Source organism: Augochlora pura, chromosome 3 (genome assembly GCF_028453695.1).
Source record: "Augochlora pura isolate Apur16 chromosome 3, APUR_v2.2.1, whole genome shotgun sequence".
In the NCBI taxonomy this organism is placed as follows: Eukaryota; Metazoa; Arthropoda; class Insecta; order Hymenoptera; family Halictidae; genus Augochlora; species Augochlora pura.
This window is the reverse complement of record NC_135774.1, coordinates 12277517-12298584: the sequence shown is the minus strand read 5'-3', so window position 1 is coordinate 12298584 and position 21068 is coordinate 12277517. Positions and strand designations below refer to the sequence as shown.

The following is a 21068-nucleotide window of genomic DNA, read 5'->3' as shown; positions in this document are numbered from 1 at the left end:
ACGCGATTAGGGTTCCGCTCGCTAGCTCGACTTTGCTGCAGCACATTGAAAGTTCCCTCGCTCGCTTCTCATTGGCCACTATTTTTCGTTAATAACTAGCAAACAAAACCGTGAAATGCACGTTTGCTAAAGAAAAAGTTACCTGAAATGATCTCAGAAACCCTTCATTTCCCGGAGTAACAATAATGTTGCTACACTCTGTATATTTTGAAACTTGCATATGAATTGTAAATGGCCGTTCAAAAGGTTAATACGCGGCGTTCTCTCGCACTGTTGTGCGTCGGTGTTGGTGGGTTCACGGTGTTGCGTGTCGGTCGTTGTGTGGATGTCATTCTATTGTAAACGGAGAGGCACACAACCGTACGCGGTTCTATTCTCGTGCATTCCGAGCCATGCGGGTAGCGCAGGCCCGCGTTTCCTGTGTACTCAGGCCAGCCAGCTCTTTGCGCGTACGCAAACGCGAGTGCACATGAACACATGTGTGGTCTTGCTGTCGTAAAGCTAGTGTTTATTGTCGGCACCGACGCTCGGTGACGAGTACATGAGAACCTGATGTCATATTGCGCCGCGGCTTCGACAGAAATGAACTATGCAAGCTGCACGGCCGGCCACTGCACTTCCGGCCGCGCTGCCCATTGTGTCCGTCTCTCTGCGTGTCGGCCGCGGCGATAGCCGGTTTCTAGCGCGATAATTTATTATGTCATCTAGCATTTGCGCCGTGGAAAAACAGCATTGCTTATCCCTCGGTAGCGGACGAAAATAAGCTTGAACGAGGTAAATTTTCTATTTTTGATTCGAACGCGTCGGCGAACGACGGATTAAAAACGTCGAGCCGATCGGCTAATGAAAAGATAAGTCCAGCCTGGGTTACGTCACCGGTATCTGTCGATCGATCAACAGGTATTGACCAACAGCACATTGACGTGCCGCGCAGGTGCCTCGGCGAACGTGGGTGCCGCCGACTCGTGGGTGGCTCGGAGGCATGAAATCTCAGATTTTTGCTCACCTTTCGAAAATATAAAGTTTTCGTTGACTGAGATCGCGGCGCCCACGTCCCGTGCGAATGGTGAACAGCTGCGGCACACGGCCAATGAAAACTTGGTCCCTTTCCCGCGTAGGTAGACCGCGGGACTCGGTTATCGCGACACGTGCAGCAGCCGTGGGCCAGGTCGCAAAAATTCGTGCCTTTGAAACGCTAGCAAACACTGAGAGACACTTCGCTAGCGTCTGAGATCGACCGTTCTCCTCACCTTAATTAGACGGCTGCATAGGTGTAGCTCGACCCTAAAGTTGCCGAGAACTTCGCGGTTCCTTTCATTTTTCAGGAAATCGCGAAACAAGAATTCTACTTCTGGAGAACTTTCTTGATCTTTTCTATAAATAGCGTGTCTATTCAATGGGATTCCTTGTGATTTGAAAGTCCGCCGTCGACAAGAAGGAAACGAAGAGAAATTCATTGGAGAACAAGTTTTGAAAGAGAGTGGATATATTTTCTGATCGACGAATACGCTTCAGGAAACCCAAGTATGCTATAGATGATCCTAATAGATAATTCCACTTCCGTCGGCTACTGTAAGCGTAAAACACGGACGGTGTATTGGAATTACGTTGCATTATTATGCCGTACACGGTGCTCGTGAATGCATGATGGCGCGCGAGACAAGGTCCTGCATCTTTACCTGTCGACCCGGCCATTCTCTTCCTATCCTGGTCCTGAAAAAAAACCTGTTTCGGCCAACGTCGAATGCATTTTTCTGTTCCCCAAAAAGGGGGAGGAAACGAGTGCGAAGTTCCCTCCTTTTACACGCGAATAAATGTCTCTTTCTAGCTTGCAAACAATCGAGTTATGCCCGCGTTGCTGGAGAAACCGCAGAGATAATTTCATAACAGGATATGGGAGCTCGATTAGTAACATTTTTCTGCTAATCTTACGACCAGTGGTTTACTCCATAGTATCTAATTTATGCTCTATAAATAAACATTGTTTCTGACATGGTATTTCGCTTAACATAGTTAATATTTTGGATACCCCAGTGAAAAGTATATTAAAGAGTTCATTTCCCGTGGGTCAGATTAAATGTTATGGGAATTTTCGGGATTGATGTTGAAAATGCAACGTTTCAATTGATATTATTGCTAATTATAGGATTAGAAAAGAATATATGTATTATAACTATGGAACAAACACTAATTCAACTACCCGTAGATGTAATTAGACATATAGAAATTAATTAGAATAAGTTGTAGTTTAACCTTTTGCTCTTGAAGCTGTTCTAAACAATAATCGCATTATTAACAATTCTTTAAAGATATATCGATATAATAAAGTAAAAAGTATTTTCATACTAGGTAAGCCGATGGTACCATCCGCCATTTTGGAGGTCTTATATTGAACCCTTAACTACAGAAGACCTATTATTAAGAGCTTCAATGATTATCCTATACATAAATGGACTTTAAAAAACTCTTTTTTAATGGAGAGTCCTTTTAGAGGGTTTAAATTGCATTGTTAACGATAATTCATCGATTAAAGTACAAAATTCCAATGGTCGCCGAAAAATTGGCCGAAGAACATACCCCGGGAAAAGCAGATTTAGAAAACCAGTGAAATAACTGACTAAAGGTAATGTATCAACCAAGCATTTGCCACAAATATATAGTAAATTTCTCATCGTTTCAGCATCAGTCGAAATACTGCCACTGCAACTAATTCCAGTTTGGTAGACCTCGAATTCGTGGAGAACTTAAAAATTCCTCGTCCAGGCGACAGGGACCTTACTTTTCCTGGATTGTCGACTAGGTTGGAAAAGGAGTAGGTGGCGCCACACCACGACCGAACACTAGAAACACGGACAAAGTTTGGAGTCCTCGTAGCAGGGGAAAATGTCTCGCAGGTATCTGGTTTGACGAACCACGATGCGTGCGAGGTGCATGTGTGTGCGTGTCGTGTGAATTTTCACAGGTGGTGATTTTCGGTGCTGGACAAGATAGCCGTGGAATCGCCGGCGGAATCGAACGGCAGTCGAAAAGAGGAGACTGGTGAGTTCCCGAGGCGCCGTGATCGCGGGGCGTATCCCAAAATCGTGGGGGAAAAACGGCCCTGATTCGGTCAAGCAAACTTCGCGGACAGTGTGCGTCGTGTTTTCTCGCATTCCGTGAGAGAATCGCGGGTGTGCAGGGGAGCCAGTGCGAGTGAGAACGCCGTTGCAACGCGAGGGTGCATCAATTTTGCAGAGGGATCGATTCGACTGGGCACAATTAAGCCGATGCAGTTACACGTACGATGTCGGATCGATTTGTAAAGATTTTCGTAGGAACGACGTCTACCTGGATCTGAACGTTCCCCGCGGGACCCTTGACTGGCAAGTGAACGTTTTTCTTATCGTAGTTTGTCTCATTTCGAATCACTGCCAATGTGCAACTCGGCCGACGCTTCCTACGTACAAAAGCTAGGTTATCTGCACCTTGGAGATGAACCCAGTGACGCCGGCGGTGCTGCGGGCATCGGCAGGGTCACAGGGTCGAGACCCGAGGCCCAGGTGCCTGTGTCGAGGACCATTGTCGGTAGAAACGACGCCAGAGGGCCTGGCAGACCAGTCGGTGCTATTGAGAGCTTCATTGAGGGCAATTCGGAGACCAGGCAGGTTCCAGCAACTGACTACAAGCTGTACGAGAGGGAAAATATCATAGCTGCGTCAAGGTTTGCCACACCTAAGCCTGTTGAACAGATAAGTGCTCAGCAGCAACAGAGTCAGAGTCGTATGACGCATCAACAGGCTCCGGTATATGAGAACATTGATTACTATCCGCAGCAGAGCCAACCGCACCCTCCTTATTATCACCCGGTGGACTCTAGGAAGAGTCCTAAGAGCAGTCCCAGAGGATCATTAGCCAGCGAATCTTACGAGCCTACTTTTAGAAAAGCACAACCACAAGTGCCTACTGGGAACCGGTACCAATCTGTATCTCCTGCGAAAGAACTGCCTCCTTACGAAGCACCACCTGTTTATGAGAATATTCAGGAGGTTCACTTCCCAGAGAACGCACAAAATAAGCCAGGCCCTCAAGTTCCACCTAATTACTACCACCCTGCTACAATTAACGGTGGTGATTATGTTGTAATGACTGGTAAAGTAGGTCAAGCACAAAATCAACGTGGTATGACACAAAGTTTGTCTTATACGCAACAAAGGGGAAGTAATATACGGGGCCACAGTTACGACGGGTCGAGTTTACAGCGTTCTGTGGACTCTTCTACATCAAGGTACTTACAAGGATCATCTTCTTCGCTGGACCACCAAGCTGGCAGAAGTGCTTATGTTCCACCATCTGAATTGCAAACACCAACCAGGAATTTTAGTTATAGTGTTGAGCAGCAACAGCAACATTCTCCTAGGACTGGATTGCCTTACCATAGTGAATCTCCACCGATACGTTTGCCTCCAGAACCTCATCTCTACCGTGGCTCTCTGGACAGTACGTTGAGTGGTCAGCATGGATTCCGTGCCACAAATCATATTGAAAGTGCACAGCAGTCACAGTACCGTCAGGACAGTCCTCAAAGTTACAAACCTTACATAGAGTCCAGTACAAAAACTGCCAGTGCAAATATTTCTGGAGAAGCACAAGCCAGAAATTCTCCAGTCTACGGTGCAAGACAGGGGGAACAACCTGCCTGTAGAAACTCCCCCTGTTATTCTCCACCCAAGGTACTACCACCTCTCGAGAGGAGCTACTACCATCAGGAACCTAGATCAGAATTCCCAGCCAGAAATTCTCCAATCTATTCCTCAAATAGATCAACGGAACACTTAAGACTAAGTAATTTACAGAATGATAGAAACTTCGTTCAGGATGCACCTGACCCTTCTGACACGAAAACACCGGTGTACACTGCCAATCGTGCTGAAGCATCTAGAATCATCGCGAATAACCACGTCGCCAGAGGATCTCCAAAAGTGAGTCCAACCCACAACCAAGTGTCGTCGGACACGGTCGCACACAATATGATCAATTCGCCGAGACACGTGTCCTCGTCCTCCGCGAATAATGTCATGGGAAGTCCTCTACGTGGTCAAGTACAAGCGCCGGTGACGAGTGCTACGACCACCACCACCGAGCCCGATTTAAATGTCCACGGGCCTAGGATCACTAGTCTGCCGCCGGGGGTGACTAGCGGGGTGGCTGGTCCAGTTTTTCTGAATGCTGGGGTACCTGTGTTACAAAGGCCGTCTGAACCAGAACTCGAAGAAAGAAAGTCAGTCAGCCCGCCGATCAAACCGGCGGCTGGGAAGGGGCTGCTGCCTTACAATGTCATACCACCCAGACCTTCAGTAAGAAACCGCTCTGTGAGACAAAAATTATTTGTACCCTCTAACTACTCTATGTCTATCCTCTGTCCGCTTACATCTTTATCAAACACACATCTATAGAACGCAATACTCGCTTTAATTGGGTTAAGGGAACGCGGCAATGCTTTCGATTTGCCTTGGCAATTCGCCAATCGCCGATTCTCATTTGCATGCCGATTTCATATAACACTGTGATCGACCTTAGGCGCGACGATCCCCCGTCCATAACGAAACTGTCCTAACATGCCTAAGTTTTTTTGCGCTTTGTTTTGTTGCACTGGAAAAAAAATCCGTTAGAATCTCACGCAAAAATTAAGGAGAGGCCAGCGTTGTTTGTCGCTTTCGAGCGATGATCTCACGAATGTCAACCGCTATCGCTGATATTTTACATAACGGATGACCCATGTAACGATAAGATTAGCGGATATTTGAGCGAAAATGTTGCTCCCACAATCCGATAAACAACCGCCTTAATCCGCCAGAAACTTCGTAAAACCTTCGGCTTTGGCTGACGAAAAAAAAGAAAGAAATGCACGCTTGGATTTCAGAATATCTTACGATTCGTGACGAGTTCTTTCTCCGAACTCGCGCTGAATCACTGGCTGTAGACTGTTTCCTCTTCACCGGCGCTGTATCGTTTCTGTACAATATTTTATTCATCGGCTGTATACCTCTTTACAAAAGCATGCGAACCCGTATATTCTTTATCTTCCTTTCTCAATGTTAATTGTATCTTCGATTTTATGTATGCTTGCGTTGAAATCTCATCAGTTATCATTGTTAGACTGCGAACCTTTGTTGCTAACAAAAGTGAACCCTTTGCGGACGAGGATTTGTTTTTAAATCTTAAATGATTCTATAGTAATTGAATACGATGTCCGTCCTCAAAGGGTTAATAATATTTATGTTTTATTTTTATTAGTCAGCGAAAAGAATTTGCATGAAGATCTACAGTACAGTCGTTATTGATGGCCAATACGGGATGTGATTTATGTCTTCTAGGGACCCACCGAGGCGGAAAGGAAAATAGAAGAGCTGACGAGACAACTCGAAGAGGAAATGGAGAAGCAAGAAGAGGAGGGCGAATACTTCGGTAAGGAGTCGTTGGACAATTAATGAAGACATCCCTAGTGGTTGCTGATACGCGGTAACTTCCGGTTACAGACACACGCGCGGCGAATGTTCTTTATTAGTCAGTGTTTACGTAGCCCTACGGCCGTCTCCGTTTTTCCCCCCGATTCTTCGTAATCTGTTTAAGCAGATTAAAGTCCAATAACGTCGCCCCGGACTGCGTCGTTACTTCACCGAGGACGCATTCCGATCCGTAATTTGAAATACTTCTGGGAGGAAATAAAAAACGACGGGGGTACCGTGCCAATTCCCACGGCACAAGTTCCCGGTAGACCGGTTTTGGAAAATGGAGTCGGGTCTCAATGTGTCGCGCAAACTTTTTAATGCGGCGTTTCGTTGACATTCACTCTCGGCCCATTCGTTTCCACCTACGTGTCTTCGCACCTACTTGAGGCGCTACAAGTGTGAGGCGTCGCGTGCATTCGTTCGGTGCACTCGCGAATGTACGCGTACACACACGTGGTCCCTTCTGTCCGAACACCGTAAGGTGGGTTCACATTGGACACCATCAATGCCGATTAGATGTTGCCGGCTGTCGTACGGAAGAATGGGACCATCAAGCCTTGCTACACGTGCTGAAAGTGTCTTGTATTCACGCGAAAGCCACTTAAGTGTGTCAGGCTTGTTTGTCGTTTAAATTGTATCCAAGATTGCGCAACGCTGATTTTCAATTCTAACGAAAGTATTCGATGCAAATTATCCCGCCGCTATCGGTAGACAACACGAAAAGCGTGAGGAACATCCCCGCTGGATGAACTGTTGCATAGTTAAGAATAACTTAGCGATACTTCTAGGTTTTCCTGGAAAGTACAAAAGGAAGAAAAGGCCTTTTAGAAAACGTAGACTTCAGGTATTTCACGGTCAAATAATCATGCAAGAGATGTTCTGATCGAATGAGCAATTACCAACTAGGAATAGCTTAACTCCTAGCTTTTCCCGGAAGATGCATCAGCAGAAAACAGTTCCTTCAAGAAAATAAATACTTCGGTTTCTTCAAATCCAATGACACAAGAAGTGTTAGGGACCTCCTGGCCCAAAGAGCCAATAGCAATTAGCGATAGCTTTATGAGAGTTCTAGCTTTTCCCAAAGAGAGGACCACAGGTAGAGAGAGTTTCTTTAGAAAACGCAGCATATCAGAGCTGCGTTCAGCAACGAAAGCAGTCTAAATCGCTATGCGTAGACGGCACCGTCGACCTTGAATACGGCAGTAGTCGTTGATGTACAATTCCGCAAATACATTTTTCGCTGGAACAAAATGATCTGGCCTGTAGCCCCTTAAAGAGTCGCGCGAGTGGGACAGGAACTTCAGCCGAGCGAGTCGGTGTCAGTCGATAAGTGGCTGGCGTTTAGGCGAGCCTAGTGTTCCTCTTGGTTTTTCTGCACGTGTTCTATTCTTCGTGTAACGTCCTGTACACGGCAAACAGCGGCAGCCACGTCGCGTTTGCCACGGTAACTAATCTCGTTATAGATAGACCAGTCCGACTCGTTGGCGGCTTCTAGTTCGAACAGGACTGGCGCGGCGAGACCAAGTCGTTAAATCGAAACTACAAGTGTCGCGGTCAACGAATGAAGTACCGGGAATTCCTTTAGAAGGGATGGCCGAGTCCGTGTTACCCATAGAGAGCTGTGAGTTCGTTTGCACTGGCTAATCGCCCCTATATCACGATCCCAACGATCATCATCCGCGCTACGGCGACGGAATGCATTGTCGAACACAGTCGACGAGGGTATTTTTAAACGCCGCCGATAAACCCGTCACGATCGTACATTTGCAACCGCGATCAGCAAAGAATCCGTCCGTTGCGCAACCGGCTATTAACATTATAACGAATCTATAATTGCCGACGTGTATCCGACTGCCTTTTTATAGGTATATGTCACACGTGCGGTGAAAAAGTCACCGGGGCCGGTCAGGCCTGCCAGGCCATGGGCAACCTATACCACACCAACTGCTTTATATGCTGTTCCTGCGGGAGAGCGTTGCGCGGCAAAGCGTTCTATAACGTTCACGGGAGGGTGTACTGCGAGGAGGATTATCTGGTACGTAAGACGATCATCGAACGATCAATGACAGAACCATGAAGCTTATACAATGTTACGTTCGCAGTATTCCGGCTTCCAACAGACGGCCGAGAAGTGCGCTATCTGCGGACACCTGATCATGGAGATGGTAATTAAATTGGAAGCGTTAAGGGAAAGTTCTTCCGTAGCTAGATCGAAAGTGTACATACATGGGAGAACTCTTCCTTGATGTCGCTCGTAATGAAATTGTAATGAAATCGAGTTCTTTACCGCAGATTTTGCAAGCGATGGGGAAGTCGTACCACCCAGGGTGCTTTAGATGCTGTGTGTGCAACGAGTGCCTCGACGGTGTTCCATTCACGGTCGACGTAGACAATAAGATATACTGTGTGAACGACTATCACAGGATGTTCGCGCCTAAATGTGCTTCTTGCGGGAAGGGTATAACACCTGTCGAGGTAACCAGCGATCGTAAACGCGTAAATGAGAGGGTGTGGGTATGTCCCCTTAACGATGTGCGACGTGAATCTTTCAGGGAACCGAGGAGACCGTTCGGGTCGTCTCGATGGACAAAGATTTCCACGTGGACTGCTACGTCTGCGAGGACTGCGGCATGCAGCTGACCGACGAGCCGGACAAACGATGCTACCCACTCGACGGCAGGCTGATGTGTCGTGCGTGCCACATCCAACGCATATCCCACACGCAGCCGAGGGCACCGCAGCCAGTATCAGCTAGTTATCAATTTATGGGATAAGTTAAATGAATTCCGCGACCGTATGCATTTCATCGAACCGCGATACCAGTCCGCCGAACAACTGAAACGGAGTTATCCAAGGTAAAACGGTTAACTTGCCTGTTGGTCCACGGTGGTTTAAATCCATAGGAACTAGAGAACACACGCATCATCTACGAGACAAATAGCTTTATCGTTCCTCCGACGAGGACTGGATCATATACCAAGACTGGCTATTTACAGAATCGAAATACTTACACTTTCCCAACGGGATCACCTAGACACTAGATTATTCAGGTCTAATCAATTATAATCTATCGATGATCTGTCGTAATTCGTTAGCGATACACGTCGTCGTAATCCGCGACGATTCATTTCCATTGACAGCTACTAATATAGGTAAGTGGTATATTTAATATATGTGGTTTTATTTATTCGACGAAGGTACTGCACACGGGTGCAGTGGTCTCATTTAGAATGAGCTAGTTGCGCAGGCAACTGTGATACATTAGCATAATAACAAAATGTTGTTAAGTGACTATTCCTTTATTTAGTTCATGTATATAACGCATAAGTAATCATGTAATTGCGACGTGTCCACGATGGTGAGGATCAACGGTAGTACACGGATCTCAACGATCGAGACCTAAGATTTTTTTGGATACGTCCGATTTTACGAAGACTTCTCTACCGATGGCGCAGAATGCCGTAGCTGATGCATCGCGTTTTTGCTAACAGTATTTATTGCGACAATACGTTATACACCGATCATCCGAGCGAGAACGTTACGGAATACTCTTGAGACTTTTTTAACGATGTTGCTCAGGAATTAACTGAAAGGTTCACGATCGTACGAAGCTCAAAATTTTAGGATCCCCGCGGCTCGCGGGGCTAGGTTTGGTGCATTATCGTTGAGTAACTTTACAACGCACAACTCGTGCTGCCAAAAAACTTTGCTACGTTTCACGAATATTCAAATATTTAGCCGTAAGTTGCGAGTATTGTAGATAAAAAGTACAATGTTATTTAAATGTATGCACGGTATGTAAAGGAAGACGACCGTTCAATAAAGAAGAGTATACCTGTCAACGTTAAATTGATACCGCCTCGACGAGAGAAGGAGGAATAGGCAGGAGTTTCGTGACCGATTTTTATTGTAACACAGTAAAATTATACATTTACAACAGGCAATATACATCCGTTCGCACATTCAGGCTTAGCAGCGAACCAAACCCTAAAGTTCCAATCGAAATTAGATTAAAATTATGTTTTATCCGCCGCTATGTTTTCGGTGGTTCCGTTTCTTCTCCTGTTTTTAGCGTGTCTTTGTGCATTCTTTTATGTTTACTTGATTCTGTTGTCTGTAACACAGCAAGAACGTTATAAACATTACAGATATTACTTTGTCGAGTTATGTTAACACAGAGATAGATACATGATAGAGTATTATAGCACGAGAAAAAAAAAGTTTTATTCTAGCGATATAATCGAAACCTACACAGAGTATCGTATGCAGCCTATATCATGTATGCATGGAAAAAGAACAGGAGAACACAAATATTTCAGATAAACATCAATATCGATAGTTTAATAGTTCTAATCAGTATAGTTAATACGTCATGAAAATAATACCTTGGGTATAATTTGCGGTTTTTTGCCGAATGTCAATGGTTTCACATATCCTAATTTAGCCAGCCGCCTAATAGATATTGTTGTGAGCCCTACGAACGATTTATGCACCATTATTATTTCGATTCCTGTAAGTCTAATAAGTTGAAACATTGCTTTCGTTCAATTACCTACTGTCACCGTATATCTAAGGGGTGTAAATATTTTATATAGAGCATACGTTAAGGCCCAGTTGCCTGCACTGGAATTTCGTACCATGTCTAAATAATCCTGACCGAAACGCAGAAATTCCATTATTTTAACTATATCGACGCCACTGAAACAATAGACACGTGACAGTGCAGTACGCGACGAAAGAATTATTGACACATGTGCATCTGCGTATCGTGCATTCATACTTCTTAATTGTTGCATAGAATAGAGCCGCCCAACCAATAGAAGTGACCACATGCACTGGTATTAAGATATGCCAATAATCTTTGGTCATCTGTTTCATCTTCGCGAATATCGACAGCTTTTGTGGCTCGTATCCAGGAACATCTTTACCATTTTGCTTGGAGCCACAATAATGTGTGACTGGAATACTACATTTAGCGATATTATACCTATAGGGCAGTTGATTTGTGGTAATACGATTAAAAAGTGGGACAGAGTTACATGAGAAGTTTCCATAACGCGGGTATCGTTCTGAAATTATTTAGACAACGATGATAACATTTAATTGAAACAAACGTGTGTGGTCTTGTGGCGGGGCTGTTGACAACCTACCGGAAAGCTTAAATTTCCAGCGTTTCGGATCGGTGCATCGTATGAAACGCACGGATTCCAAGAAATTTTTCGTTAGAAACGTCGGTCCAAGCCCCAGGGTGCTGATCAGCCTGGTGCTACGACCAAGGATCACTTCCATTTTCAAAATCAACCGCTGATATTTCTAACCAATATCTTCCACTTTTTGTATTTTCCAGGTGCGTACTATACTAACGACACCACGAGCAATTTACGTTTATTCGTGCACATTAGACGAAAACTGTGGCAAGAGATATTTTCTGTGGACAGGACTGGCAAAAACAGGTAATTCTAAAAGTAAAATATATTCACAAAAATCCTACACGTTTTCCGCATCGTTCACTGCAAAAGTTAGTTTAGGAATGAAAATGCTGTGGCTACACCTCTGCCATCTACAAGCTCGATAACTGCACGTACACATGTGTACATACATAAGGTAATTGGTTGTCCCACTTCTCCACACTCTTAGACAGCAGCTCGATCTGTTAGAGAGGGTCAATACGGAAATTTTCTTTCCACTGATTGGTTGGCGATTTACTGGTGAGACGGTGCTGCTATCACATTCAAAGGAAAAGAGTGAAAACAACGAGTGAGCGAGAGAGCATGAAATCAACACAACTACATGTGGAGCAAGTCACACCGACGAACAATGTAGCTTATATCACTCTACCGTGCTTGTAATCTTATTCTTTCCGAGCATCGACTCAGATGGCGCGTTATCAGAGGCACGCGGCGCGAAATTTGATATTTAAAGAAACTTTAAATAATAATATCTGTGACTTAATAGGATTATCAAAAACGTATTTGTGGCGTCAATTTTAGCATCTATTTATTATTTAAAATGAAATTTAAACTCAATGAGTTTTTTTAATTCCTTCGAATCGTAAGTTTCGTTCTGGACGAAGGGGTGCACCCACCCTGGTGATAAAAAAGACAACGTTACAGACCTCGGTCTATATCCAGAAAGTGTCGTTTATACTGTGCTGTATATGATTTTAGCTTTTATATTCAGAATATTAGAAAAATATAGCATTCCTATTCATATTTATGATACCGCAGACGTAACTTACAATTCGAATATCGTGGCGCGTGTTTGAAAAGGAGCGCCAGGCGTTTGGATGCGCGAAAAGAGAGAGACAGCAAACAAAGTAAAATGAGACAGCCTCAGTTTCTCGTCCATGTGAGAACTCGACAAAGAGCCTGTTGGATTTGTTCTGTCTCTCTTCATCATCTTCTGCGTTCTTCCTAAAGTACTACGTCAAGGTGGATGTGCAGTAACATGGTAGGGATGAAAAAGAAGAAGTAAACGCTCTTGGATTGTGAAACGACCGTGTACATTCCATAGTGACATAGTTTGGGGATATACGATTCGTTTGAGTTGGTAATAGTGTTTGTCGGCTTTTTGTAAGGGTCATGGCGTGATAAAGAGGTCATGATCTACCATAATTAGACGCAGTTCTCGTCGTAACGGCGAAAGGGAAAGTTTACATCACAATTCGCTGTGTTTGTACTAATGTAAAAGATGGCAAAGAAAGTTATATCGATTGTACAAATATTCGTTGTCATCGCCATTGTCGAAAATACCAGGGCATTTACGAATGTATATCCGAAACTGAGGAGTTATAAACTCGGCATCGATGCCGACGTTGGTAATCCACTTTTCTTAACGCCTTTAATCGAAGAAGGAAAAATAGACGATGCCCGGAACAAAGCCGTTGTACAGCACAAAGAGATGGACGATGTAGCCAGTTATGCTGGCTATTTCACTGTGAACAAAGAATACAACTCGAATATGTTTTTCTGGTTCTTCCCGGCAGCGGTAAGTGATTGTTCATAGAATTCAAATTTCATTCGAATTCGATTCGTATGAAATTTCCCCGTAAGTTAAGGAATATTTACGAAAATTCAAACGAGATTTTTATGTTAATTAGCACAACCCCAAAACTGCGCCAGTGGTGTTGTGGTTGCAAGGGGGTCCGGGGGCAACGTCGATGTTTGGTTTGTTCATGGAGAATGGCCCGTTTTTCGTCAATGCGAACAAAACTCTTGAAAAACGTAAATACTCGTGGCACGAATCGCATAATTTATTGTATATTGATAACCCAGTTGGTACTGGATACAGTTTCACTGACAATGATAAGGGGTATGCCACTAATGAGACACATGTTGGAAGGGATATCCATACAGTGCTGGTTCAGTTCTTCACACTCTTCCCAGAACTTCAAGGCAATGATTTTTATGTAACTGGTGAATCATATGCTGGGAAATATGTACCTGCTGTGTCACATGCTATCAAGGATTATAATATCAAAGCAGAAACGAAAATCAATTTAAAGGGTTTGGCAATTGGGAATGGGTTGACAGATCCAGAGAATCAGTTAGTGTATGGTGATTATTTGTACCAATTGGGATTGATTGATTCGAATGGGAGAGATTTGTTCCATTCCTACGAGGAGAAGGGGAAGAGTTTAATTAAACAAAAGAAATTCATAGATGCCTTCAATCTTTTTGATTCATTGCTTGATGGTGACTTGATTGGCACACCATCACTATTTAAAAACCTAACTGGTTTCGATTTTTACTTCAATTACTTGTACCCCAAAGATCCTTCTGATGCTGATGCAATGTCAGAGTGGATCCAAAAAGCAGACGTGAGAAAAGCTATACACGTTGGCAATTGTTCGTTCAATGTTGAAAATAAAATAGTAGAGGAGCATTTGAAGGGAGATGTAATGCAGTCTTTGGCAGTGCTGATCACCGATTTGACCAAGCACTTCAGAGTTTTAATATATAATGGTCAGTTGGATATTATAGTCGCGTACCCGCTGACGGAAAATTATTTGCGTAACCTCGAATGGACCGGCGCCGAGAAATATAAAACGGCGGAGAGGAAGCAATGGTACGTGGGTAAAGAATTAGCTGGTTACACGAAAACCGTTGACAATTTAACGGAAGTCCTGGTACGGAATGCCGGGCACATGGTTCCTTCTGATCAGCCATTATGGGCTCTCGATCTCATTACTCGCTTTACACATAAGAAAAGTTTCTAAATAGCTACACGGCACTCCAGTAATTTTAAAAACACTTGTGATAACCTGTCCGTAACGGCTATGAACAAATATTAACAATTTAAGTACTACTAACGAAGTGTAGATTTCGCAATCGAACATAGCGACGATTTACAATAATATTTAAAGACTCCGATGAGTCATCGTGTACTTAGGAAAGCTGAAATGTCGCATTATACTCGATTTTGTATTTGATAAATTAGCTAACTTTATTGATAATAAAAATGTATACATAAGCGTCTTATCATTGAGCTGTCCCCTTCAGTCGTATATCTTATTCGCGTTAAAAATGTTTTCCTTTTTTAAGGCAGCGAGACTGTTATCGTATTTCTATTGAATCGCTTTAGTTGTCATGATCAATTAAAATCTTTCGTTTCGGTATTGCTTACGGTACATTGCATAGCAATAATTAATTCTAGTTAATATACATTAATCTAAGTATGGTAGTAGATAATCGTCTATAATAGACACGTTCTTATGCCAATCAGAATGTTGAACATTTGGCACCGTGATCAGAGTGAGTTTCTTATTTTTGTCTAGCGTCTTCAGGCCGATTAAATCGCCTTCGTAAATTGGCCTATCGCGCATTTCTATCACCGTTAAATTGGCATCGAAATATCCGAAATGGCTGCTCTGCCATGGGGTAATCACCCCATCGTCCGGACCTCCTATCAGAATCATACTATTCAACTTAGTAAGACCTTTTTTCGGCATCTGTAATTTCGAGACATTTTTCTCGTTGTTCACGTACGGGAGGAAATCACTGTACTTGAAGTATAATTCCTGTGTTATAGAAAAAGGAAAACATTTTTAATAAGTTGAAGATAATATATCGACATTGTTAAGTTCTTCTATTATTACTGCAGTATCAAATTGCATGAAGTTTATATCGCAATCATTATCACACATTGTATCTTAAAAGAAAATTGATTGCAATAAGAAATTATTTCTAAGTAATTCACTTTAATTTTATAGAAAATAAATTTATTCTCTATAGTACATTACCTATAGTAGATTCTATAGTATATTATATAGTATATCATCTCCAAAATAAGCTTTTTGAAACTCTACGTTATTTTCGATTTTACGCAAAATAATATGTGTTTAAGTTTGAAATGTACGAACCTGTTCATGTGGATCGTTCCAATAATTCGCGATACTTATATCTTGGCCAACTTTCGAATAAAACAGCTCATAGGCAGTCTTGCAGAATAAATTCGGGAAAATCAAGTGTAAAAACTTAGCTGCAAATAAGTACGTTTGAATTATCGGTCCTATATTGTTTATATCCAAAGATGGCGTCACGTACTTCCGTACTGTCCAGCTTGCGGGGAGCTCAACGAGATAAAGTTCCTGACGTTGTGTTCGGGATACTTTTGTAAAATCGCCCTGGCCAGCAAACCACCCTGGCTGTAACCGATTAAATTAATTCCCTCGGGAAACGCGGCGCCTATGGAAATCAGATCCATGCCAATTTCCGCCACTTGTCTCCACATCGGCTCCAAACTGCTCCATCCCGCGTATCTCGGTGTATTGTAAATTTGCGTCCCAGGATGCATCTGTAATGAACAATTCGAATCTCCTGTTGCTTTAATTTTACCCGCCAAGTTCAAGCAAGCGCGACATCTGAAGATATCGTGAAGGTGCGATACTCGCGCGTCACTCGCCTCCTTGATTCTGTCGCTGATGATTTCCATGCTGTCGCTTCCCGTAAGAACGCCGTGAATCATCACCACGGCACGATAACTTGGCGCAGCATTTATAAACACGGTCGAAAACGAGAGAAAGAAAGTTAACAGTCTACACCATGACGCAGCCATCGCCATTTCTACACTACACACTGTGTAACACAAACTATGAAAAATGTTGCGTCTCGTGTTTGATTAAAGCCACACTTTTAAATGTCAATCGTATCATTGTGCGCTTGCTTCTGATTGGAGCGCCCGACTACAAACAGCTACCATTCATTGAAGATACCGCCTTTAGCAGAACTTCAAGGTCAGCATGCTGTCATCTATCGAAAGGATAGTAAACTCTTACTTTGCCGTCGGAAACATAGGAATTTCATTTGCCGACGTTGGAGCCAGCCTTGACCTGCAAGATAGGGTAGCGAGCTTAGGGTTGGAATTTATTCCCATCTGCAGGCAATTTTAAATGAGTCTAAAATTCATTTTTCCTTTTTTTACAAATTTTTATCCGGAAGAAAATCGATGTGAAAAGACGGTTTTTTGAAGGTTCGATCAGCAGAGTTAGTTGCTCTTCGAAGGGGTTTCAATTGATCTGCGATTCAATGCACCGCATCCACCATAATCCTTCCAGAACTGTGTACAAGGTGGCCGGGCACGTGGCATTTCCCGCACTCGCGCTGCAACCATATATCACCCTGCTCCGACATCACCCCTAACTGTCACACAGGAAACTCGCTCCTCATGCTTAGACGGCGTAGCGCATTGTTTCGACCAACGTCATCCACGATTATCGCCGCATTCTAAGCACAAGTCCCGCAGAATTTGTAACCCATTGCGCCGAGCGATAGTTGGTTCCAATGTAAACTGAAACTGCAACATCCCATTCAGTTTAATGGCGAACAACGTTGACTTTTCGGAGACTACGGTTCTACGGGACTACCGCGGAAGGCACGTCTGCGAATGCAATTCCGAGAAGTTGCCAAGTCATCGGCGTTATGAAGAAACCTGCAGCTAGGTGGTTCATCGAAGAGGACATGTTAATGGTCCTGTAGACATGCCGAAGAAACCTACCCTGTTACTATTAACCCTAGTACTATTAACGCTTTACCTATTAAATCTGGACAGGAGAACTGTCAACCCTTTTCACTCCAATGCTGGCCCCGAGACACCACTGAAACTTGTTACATTATGTTTTAAAATAATTTGATATATTATCACTAAACTGTGTATTTTTTGTGCAAGATAATCATTTTATGCGCCAATTACGAGATATAAGTGCTATATATAACTTGTATAAGTTAAAATTATCGTAACAATTTATTTATCATTGTTAGAAGTGATGTATGACTCACGAGAATCAATTTTATGTGCATGAAATGCAGTAAGTCATATAAGATGGAAATAAAATGAGAAAAATTATATTTGGTGTAGAATTAAAGTGACTTCGAATGAGAAGAATTAATTCTTATGACTAATCAGTTATTGCATAGCATCAAAGTGCAGCTTGGAGATCTTGCAGAAGCAATTATTCTGATCGAACAAATCACTCTCAACATCATTATCTAACCAATTCTAATTGAAAAGATCTGTTCCTAAAACTTGGAAGTGGAATGTCCCTGTTACCTTCCAAGGTGAAATGTGATTTACGCCATAGGAAAATGAGCCAACAGCAGTACCAGGTGAGAGATGTGCAGAAATTTAACCGGAAGTGCCGAATGTGCTCGCGTGTTTCGGATGTCGCGCGTTTGCTCTAATCGAGTCCCCAGAAGCTTTGAAACCGGCAGGGTTTCTTTCGGACCCGAAGAGAGAAAGAACTGAAAGGGGAGGAAGAGGACGAGAGGAAAGACGGCCAATCCAATTCCGCGCTCAAACCCGACCGTCGTGATGGCGGAGGGTGGCGAAAAAACGCAGCCGCGGCCAGAGCACGAGAAGAGCGTAGGTCTCGGAGCTTTTTTGCGTTTAATCAAGGATATTCGCGGTCGGCTGACTCGCTATTTTAGTCCACCAAGTGCTAACCGAGGCGCGCAACCACCAGCGACGACCATATCGCAGGAAGTGGATGAAGGAATCTTCGTCCTTTGACCCCGCAGGGACGCTCCTAGCCATCTTTCACGTTCTGCACGCTCCGCGCCAGCTTTTCCAAACCGTGTACCTTTTAAGCTACTTAGCAACCTCCCTTTATCTTGTCCCTGGGCACTGATACGATTTAATTCGAACCATCGATCAGGGAATTAGACGAAACCTACAATTAGTTAGGCACAATGAAGCTATTGTCACATGTGTGTGACATCCACGATATTTTATTTCGTATAGCAATATTAATATACATGATAAAAATATTTCCACTTATCATTATATAGGAAGAAAATCTCATTAACATAATCAACTGACTGGTTAATAGTTCTAGTGTTAAAGTCATAGTTACAGCTTTCTATCGCTAAATTCTTTTCACGATTCATAAAGAAGCTACATTGCGTTTGATAAAATATTTCACCCACAGAAGCGTACAAATTAACGCTGTCAGCCCTGTTAAATTAACCGTGTGACACAAAAGTAAAATGTATCTTCGCTGTTGATCATTGCCCTTCATCTAGTGCAAATGCACATCTTGTGCATTTCCATCGCGTTGAAAGTCCACCAGTCATCGTTCCCAGTGGCTGGCGAAGTTTCGAAGAGGACACCCATCCCTGCGTCATCCATTTAGGTCCGCGCGCGAGGGCAGTAATTCAGCTTCCGGTTTTGTAAATTCAAATGTACACAACGCGCGATGAACGAACAGCGCCGGGCTAATATTTGCAAAAATATGCGAGCACCAGCGTGAATTATCTCTCCCGCCTCTGCGCCGTGCAGACCTTTTCTCTTCCTTTTTCTCTTTTTTTTTTTTTGGAGCAATGACCGAGGGAATAGCAAGCTTCCACATGTAGAAAATTCCGCGGTCTGGAACGAGGAGGACCGGTCCTTCATTTCGGCGAGAGCCGGTGGTTTTGCTCTTCGAGCAGCCATTTTCTTCCAGAAGGAATCATAGATCCTCTTCAGTCCGGGAATCGACTCGAGAGGCTGTTTAAGGCCACCCTCCGGCTCCCGTAAGTATAGAGGCGGGAGAGAAGACGAAGTGGGTGGTACGGTGTCGGAGGAACGGCCGGGAGATTAGCGTTAATTACAGAGTTGAGCCGTTCTGGGGTTGGGACGGGGCGCGAGGTATTTGTCACTCGGCACTGCTCTCGACTCCCGTTCTTCGTCCTGAATATTAATAACCCCGCGCCGTCCTTCCGCGCCTCCCCCTCGTCTTCGTTCTCGCGTCTCGTTTCGCGACATCCGATGAATTGCGCGGCAGACAACGCTACTCATTATGCTGACTGCTTGATTTCATCACCGTCACCGACAACGAAAAATTAATCGTCCCGTGATCGGGGGAGGAACAGACTCTCGCGCGATTCCTGGGTGGTTATTGACCAGGTGGGCACTTTATGGTTGAAAAGTATGCTTCAGCAGTCCACAAAGCCTAGTAAAAAACTAATTCAAGCGTAAATTAATTTCCAAAACTGGACACCTTTCAAAGCTTGACCAACAGTTGAATGGTCACAATGGCAAAGTCCAGGTACTTGTAAATCGTTGTAAATGCGGAGCGCATTTCGATGGTGCGTGCTCCTCAGGAAACAGTATCCAATGGAATAAGGGAGGCTGGACCAAATCGTGTTTATTATTTCCGTGGCATATTCGGCGTTGAGCCGCGTTATCCATATTCAAAGGTGCAGGTCTCGAGACGGCGGCGTTCAGCGAGGGTATCGTTTTTCCGAAAAATTGAAGGATGGTGGGCTCCGACTGCGCCGTTACCCCCGTTCACGGCGGCCGTCGATCAATCGATATCATCCTCTCCCGTCCTTTCTGCGGTTGGTCCCTCGATGGCGGTCCCATTACCGCGCAAAACGTTCAGATATTCAAAGTCGGGGAATAGTTTATTCATGGCCGGCTCGGAGAACTTAGAAAGATATTGGAAGCGGCCCAGGAGAGGGTGAAAAATAGAAAAAGAAACGGGAGAAGCTGGAGAAACCGAGATCCAGGGAGACAGAGCGAGAAAGAAGGATCGAGAGGGCGAGGAAGAGAGAAAGAGAGCGAGAGAGAGAGAAAGAGAGAGAGTGAGAAAGGGAGAGGGAGGAGGGACGAAGGAGGAGAGAGAGGAAGCGATATTGGTCGGACGGAAGTGTCCCCTCGGGGAAACGAGAAAACGGGAGGAGCGTCGTCTCTCCCCCGATCCGATAAAGCGAAAGAGGGACCCCCTTGTGGCCCGGCCACCACTCCTACGCGTTGACCCACGTGACAGCGAGCCCGCCAATAAAATTCAAATAAACTCCGCCGTGCATACTAAATTATCACATCTTCCATTACCCGACCGCGAGCCCATCCCCGAACGACCTTCCCGCCGGTCCCGAGGAGACGTTTCCCGCCGTCCTCGTGTCGAAATTCCAATAATTTTGACTTCTGCTTCGTGACAACCGCGCCGCCGGCGTCCTACCAAAGTTTCGTAACAAACCGCGACAAGGGAAATACTTTAATGCTCGCCGCCGTATGCTTATCGTCTTCCCGAGATATCCCGTTTAATTGATCGCCGGTAGATCAAGCGGCCTAATCTGTTTTGTCTGGGCGAGAAGAAACGCC

General features: G+C 44.2%; 4 protein-coding genes across 7 annotated transcripts; 2 read left to right on the top strand and 2 right to left on the bottom strand.

Annotated features, from left to right (window-relative positions):
* The first annotated feature begins 2884 nt into the window (after window positions 1–2884).
* Window positions 2885–10436, top strand: Jub (LIM domain-containing protein jub). 2 transcript variants are annotated; one of them, XM_078196671.1, is made up of 6 exons: window positions 2885–5333; window positions 6354–6444; window positions 8354–8523; window positions 8591–8653; window positions 8781–8963; window positions 9041–10436. In XM_078196671.1, the coding sequence occupies exons 1-6, from the start codon at window positions 3414–3416 to the stop codon at window positions 9260–9262; spliced, it is 2649 nt and encodes an 882-aa protein (XP_078052797.1). In that variant the 5' UTR covers window positions 2885–3413; the 3' UTR covers window positions 9263–10436. The 2 variants fall into 2 exon arrangements, with proteins under 2 accessions (XP_078052797.1, XP_078052796.1); XM_078196670.1 differs by having other exon boundaries at window positions 2885–5348.
* Window positions 10433–12055, bottom strand: LOC144478626 (protein FAM210A-like). Of its 2 annotated transcripts, XM_078196677.1 has the most exons (6): window positions 11639–12055; window positions 11269–11557; window positions 11041–11186; window positions 10874–10962; window positions 10740–10758; window positions 10433–10602 (listed from the first exon to the last, which is right to left on the bottom strand). In XM_078196677.1, the coding sequence occupies exons 1-6, from the start codon at window positions 11775–11777 to the stop codon at window positions 10586–10588; spliced, it is 699 nt and encodes a 232-aa protein (XP_078052803.1). In that variant the 5' UTR covers window positions 11778–12055; the 3' UTR covers window positions 10433–10585. The 2 variants fall into 2 exon arrangements, with proteins under 2 accessions (XP_078052803.1, XP_078052802.1); XM_078196676.1 differs by lacking the exon at window positions 10740–10758 and having other exon boundaries at window positions 10464–10602; window positions 11639–12054.
* An 879-nt stretch (window positions 12056–12934) lies between these two features.
* LOC144478624 (venom serine carboxypeptidase) lies at window positions 12935–14961 on the top strand. The gene is made up of 2 exons (XM_078196672.1): window positions 12935–13475; window positions 13588–14961. The coding sequence occupies exons 1-2, from the start codon at window positions 13179–13181 to the stop codon at window positions 14704–14706; spliced, it is 1416 nt and encodes a 471-aa protein (XP_078052798.1). The 5' UTR covers window positions 12935–13178; the 3' UTR covers window positions 14707–14961.
* Ppt2 (palmitoyl-protein thioesterase 2) lies at window positions 14940–16564 on the bottom strand. 2 transcript variants are annotated; one of them, XM_078196674.1, is made up of 4 exons: window positions 16392–16495; window positions 16034–16312; window positions 15850–15968; window positions 14940–15507 (listed from the first exon to the last, which is right to left on the bottom strand). In XM_078196674.1, the coding sequence occupies exons 2-4, from the start codon at window positions 16281–16283 to the stop codon at window positions 15154–15156; spliced, it is 723 nt and encodes a 240-aa protein (XP_078052800.1). In that variant the 5' UTR covers window positions 16284–16312; window positions 16392–16495; the 3' UTR covers window positions 14940–15153. The 2 variants fall into 2 exon arrangements, with proteins under 2 accessions (XP_078052800.1, XP_078052799.1); XM_078196673.1 differs by having other exon boundaries at window positions 14942–15507; window positions 16034–16283; window positions 16392–16564.
* Between the last annotated feature and the right edge of the window lie 4504 nt (window positions 16565–21068).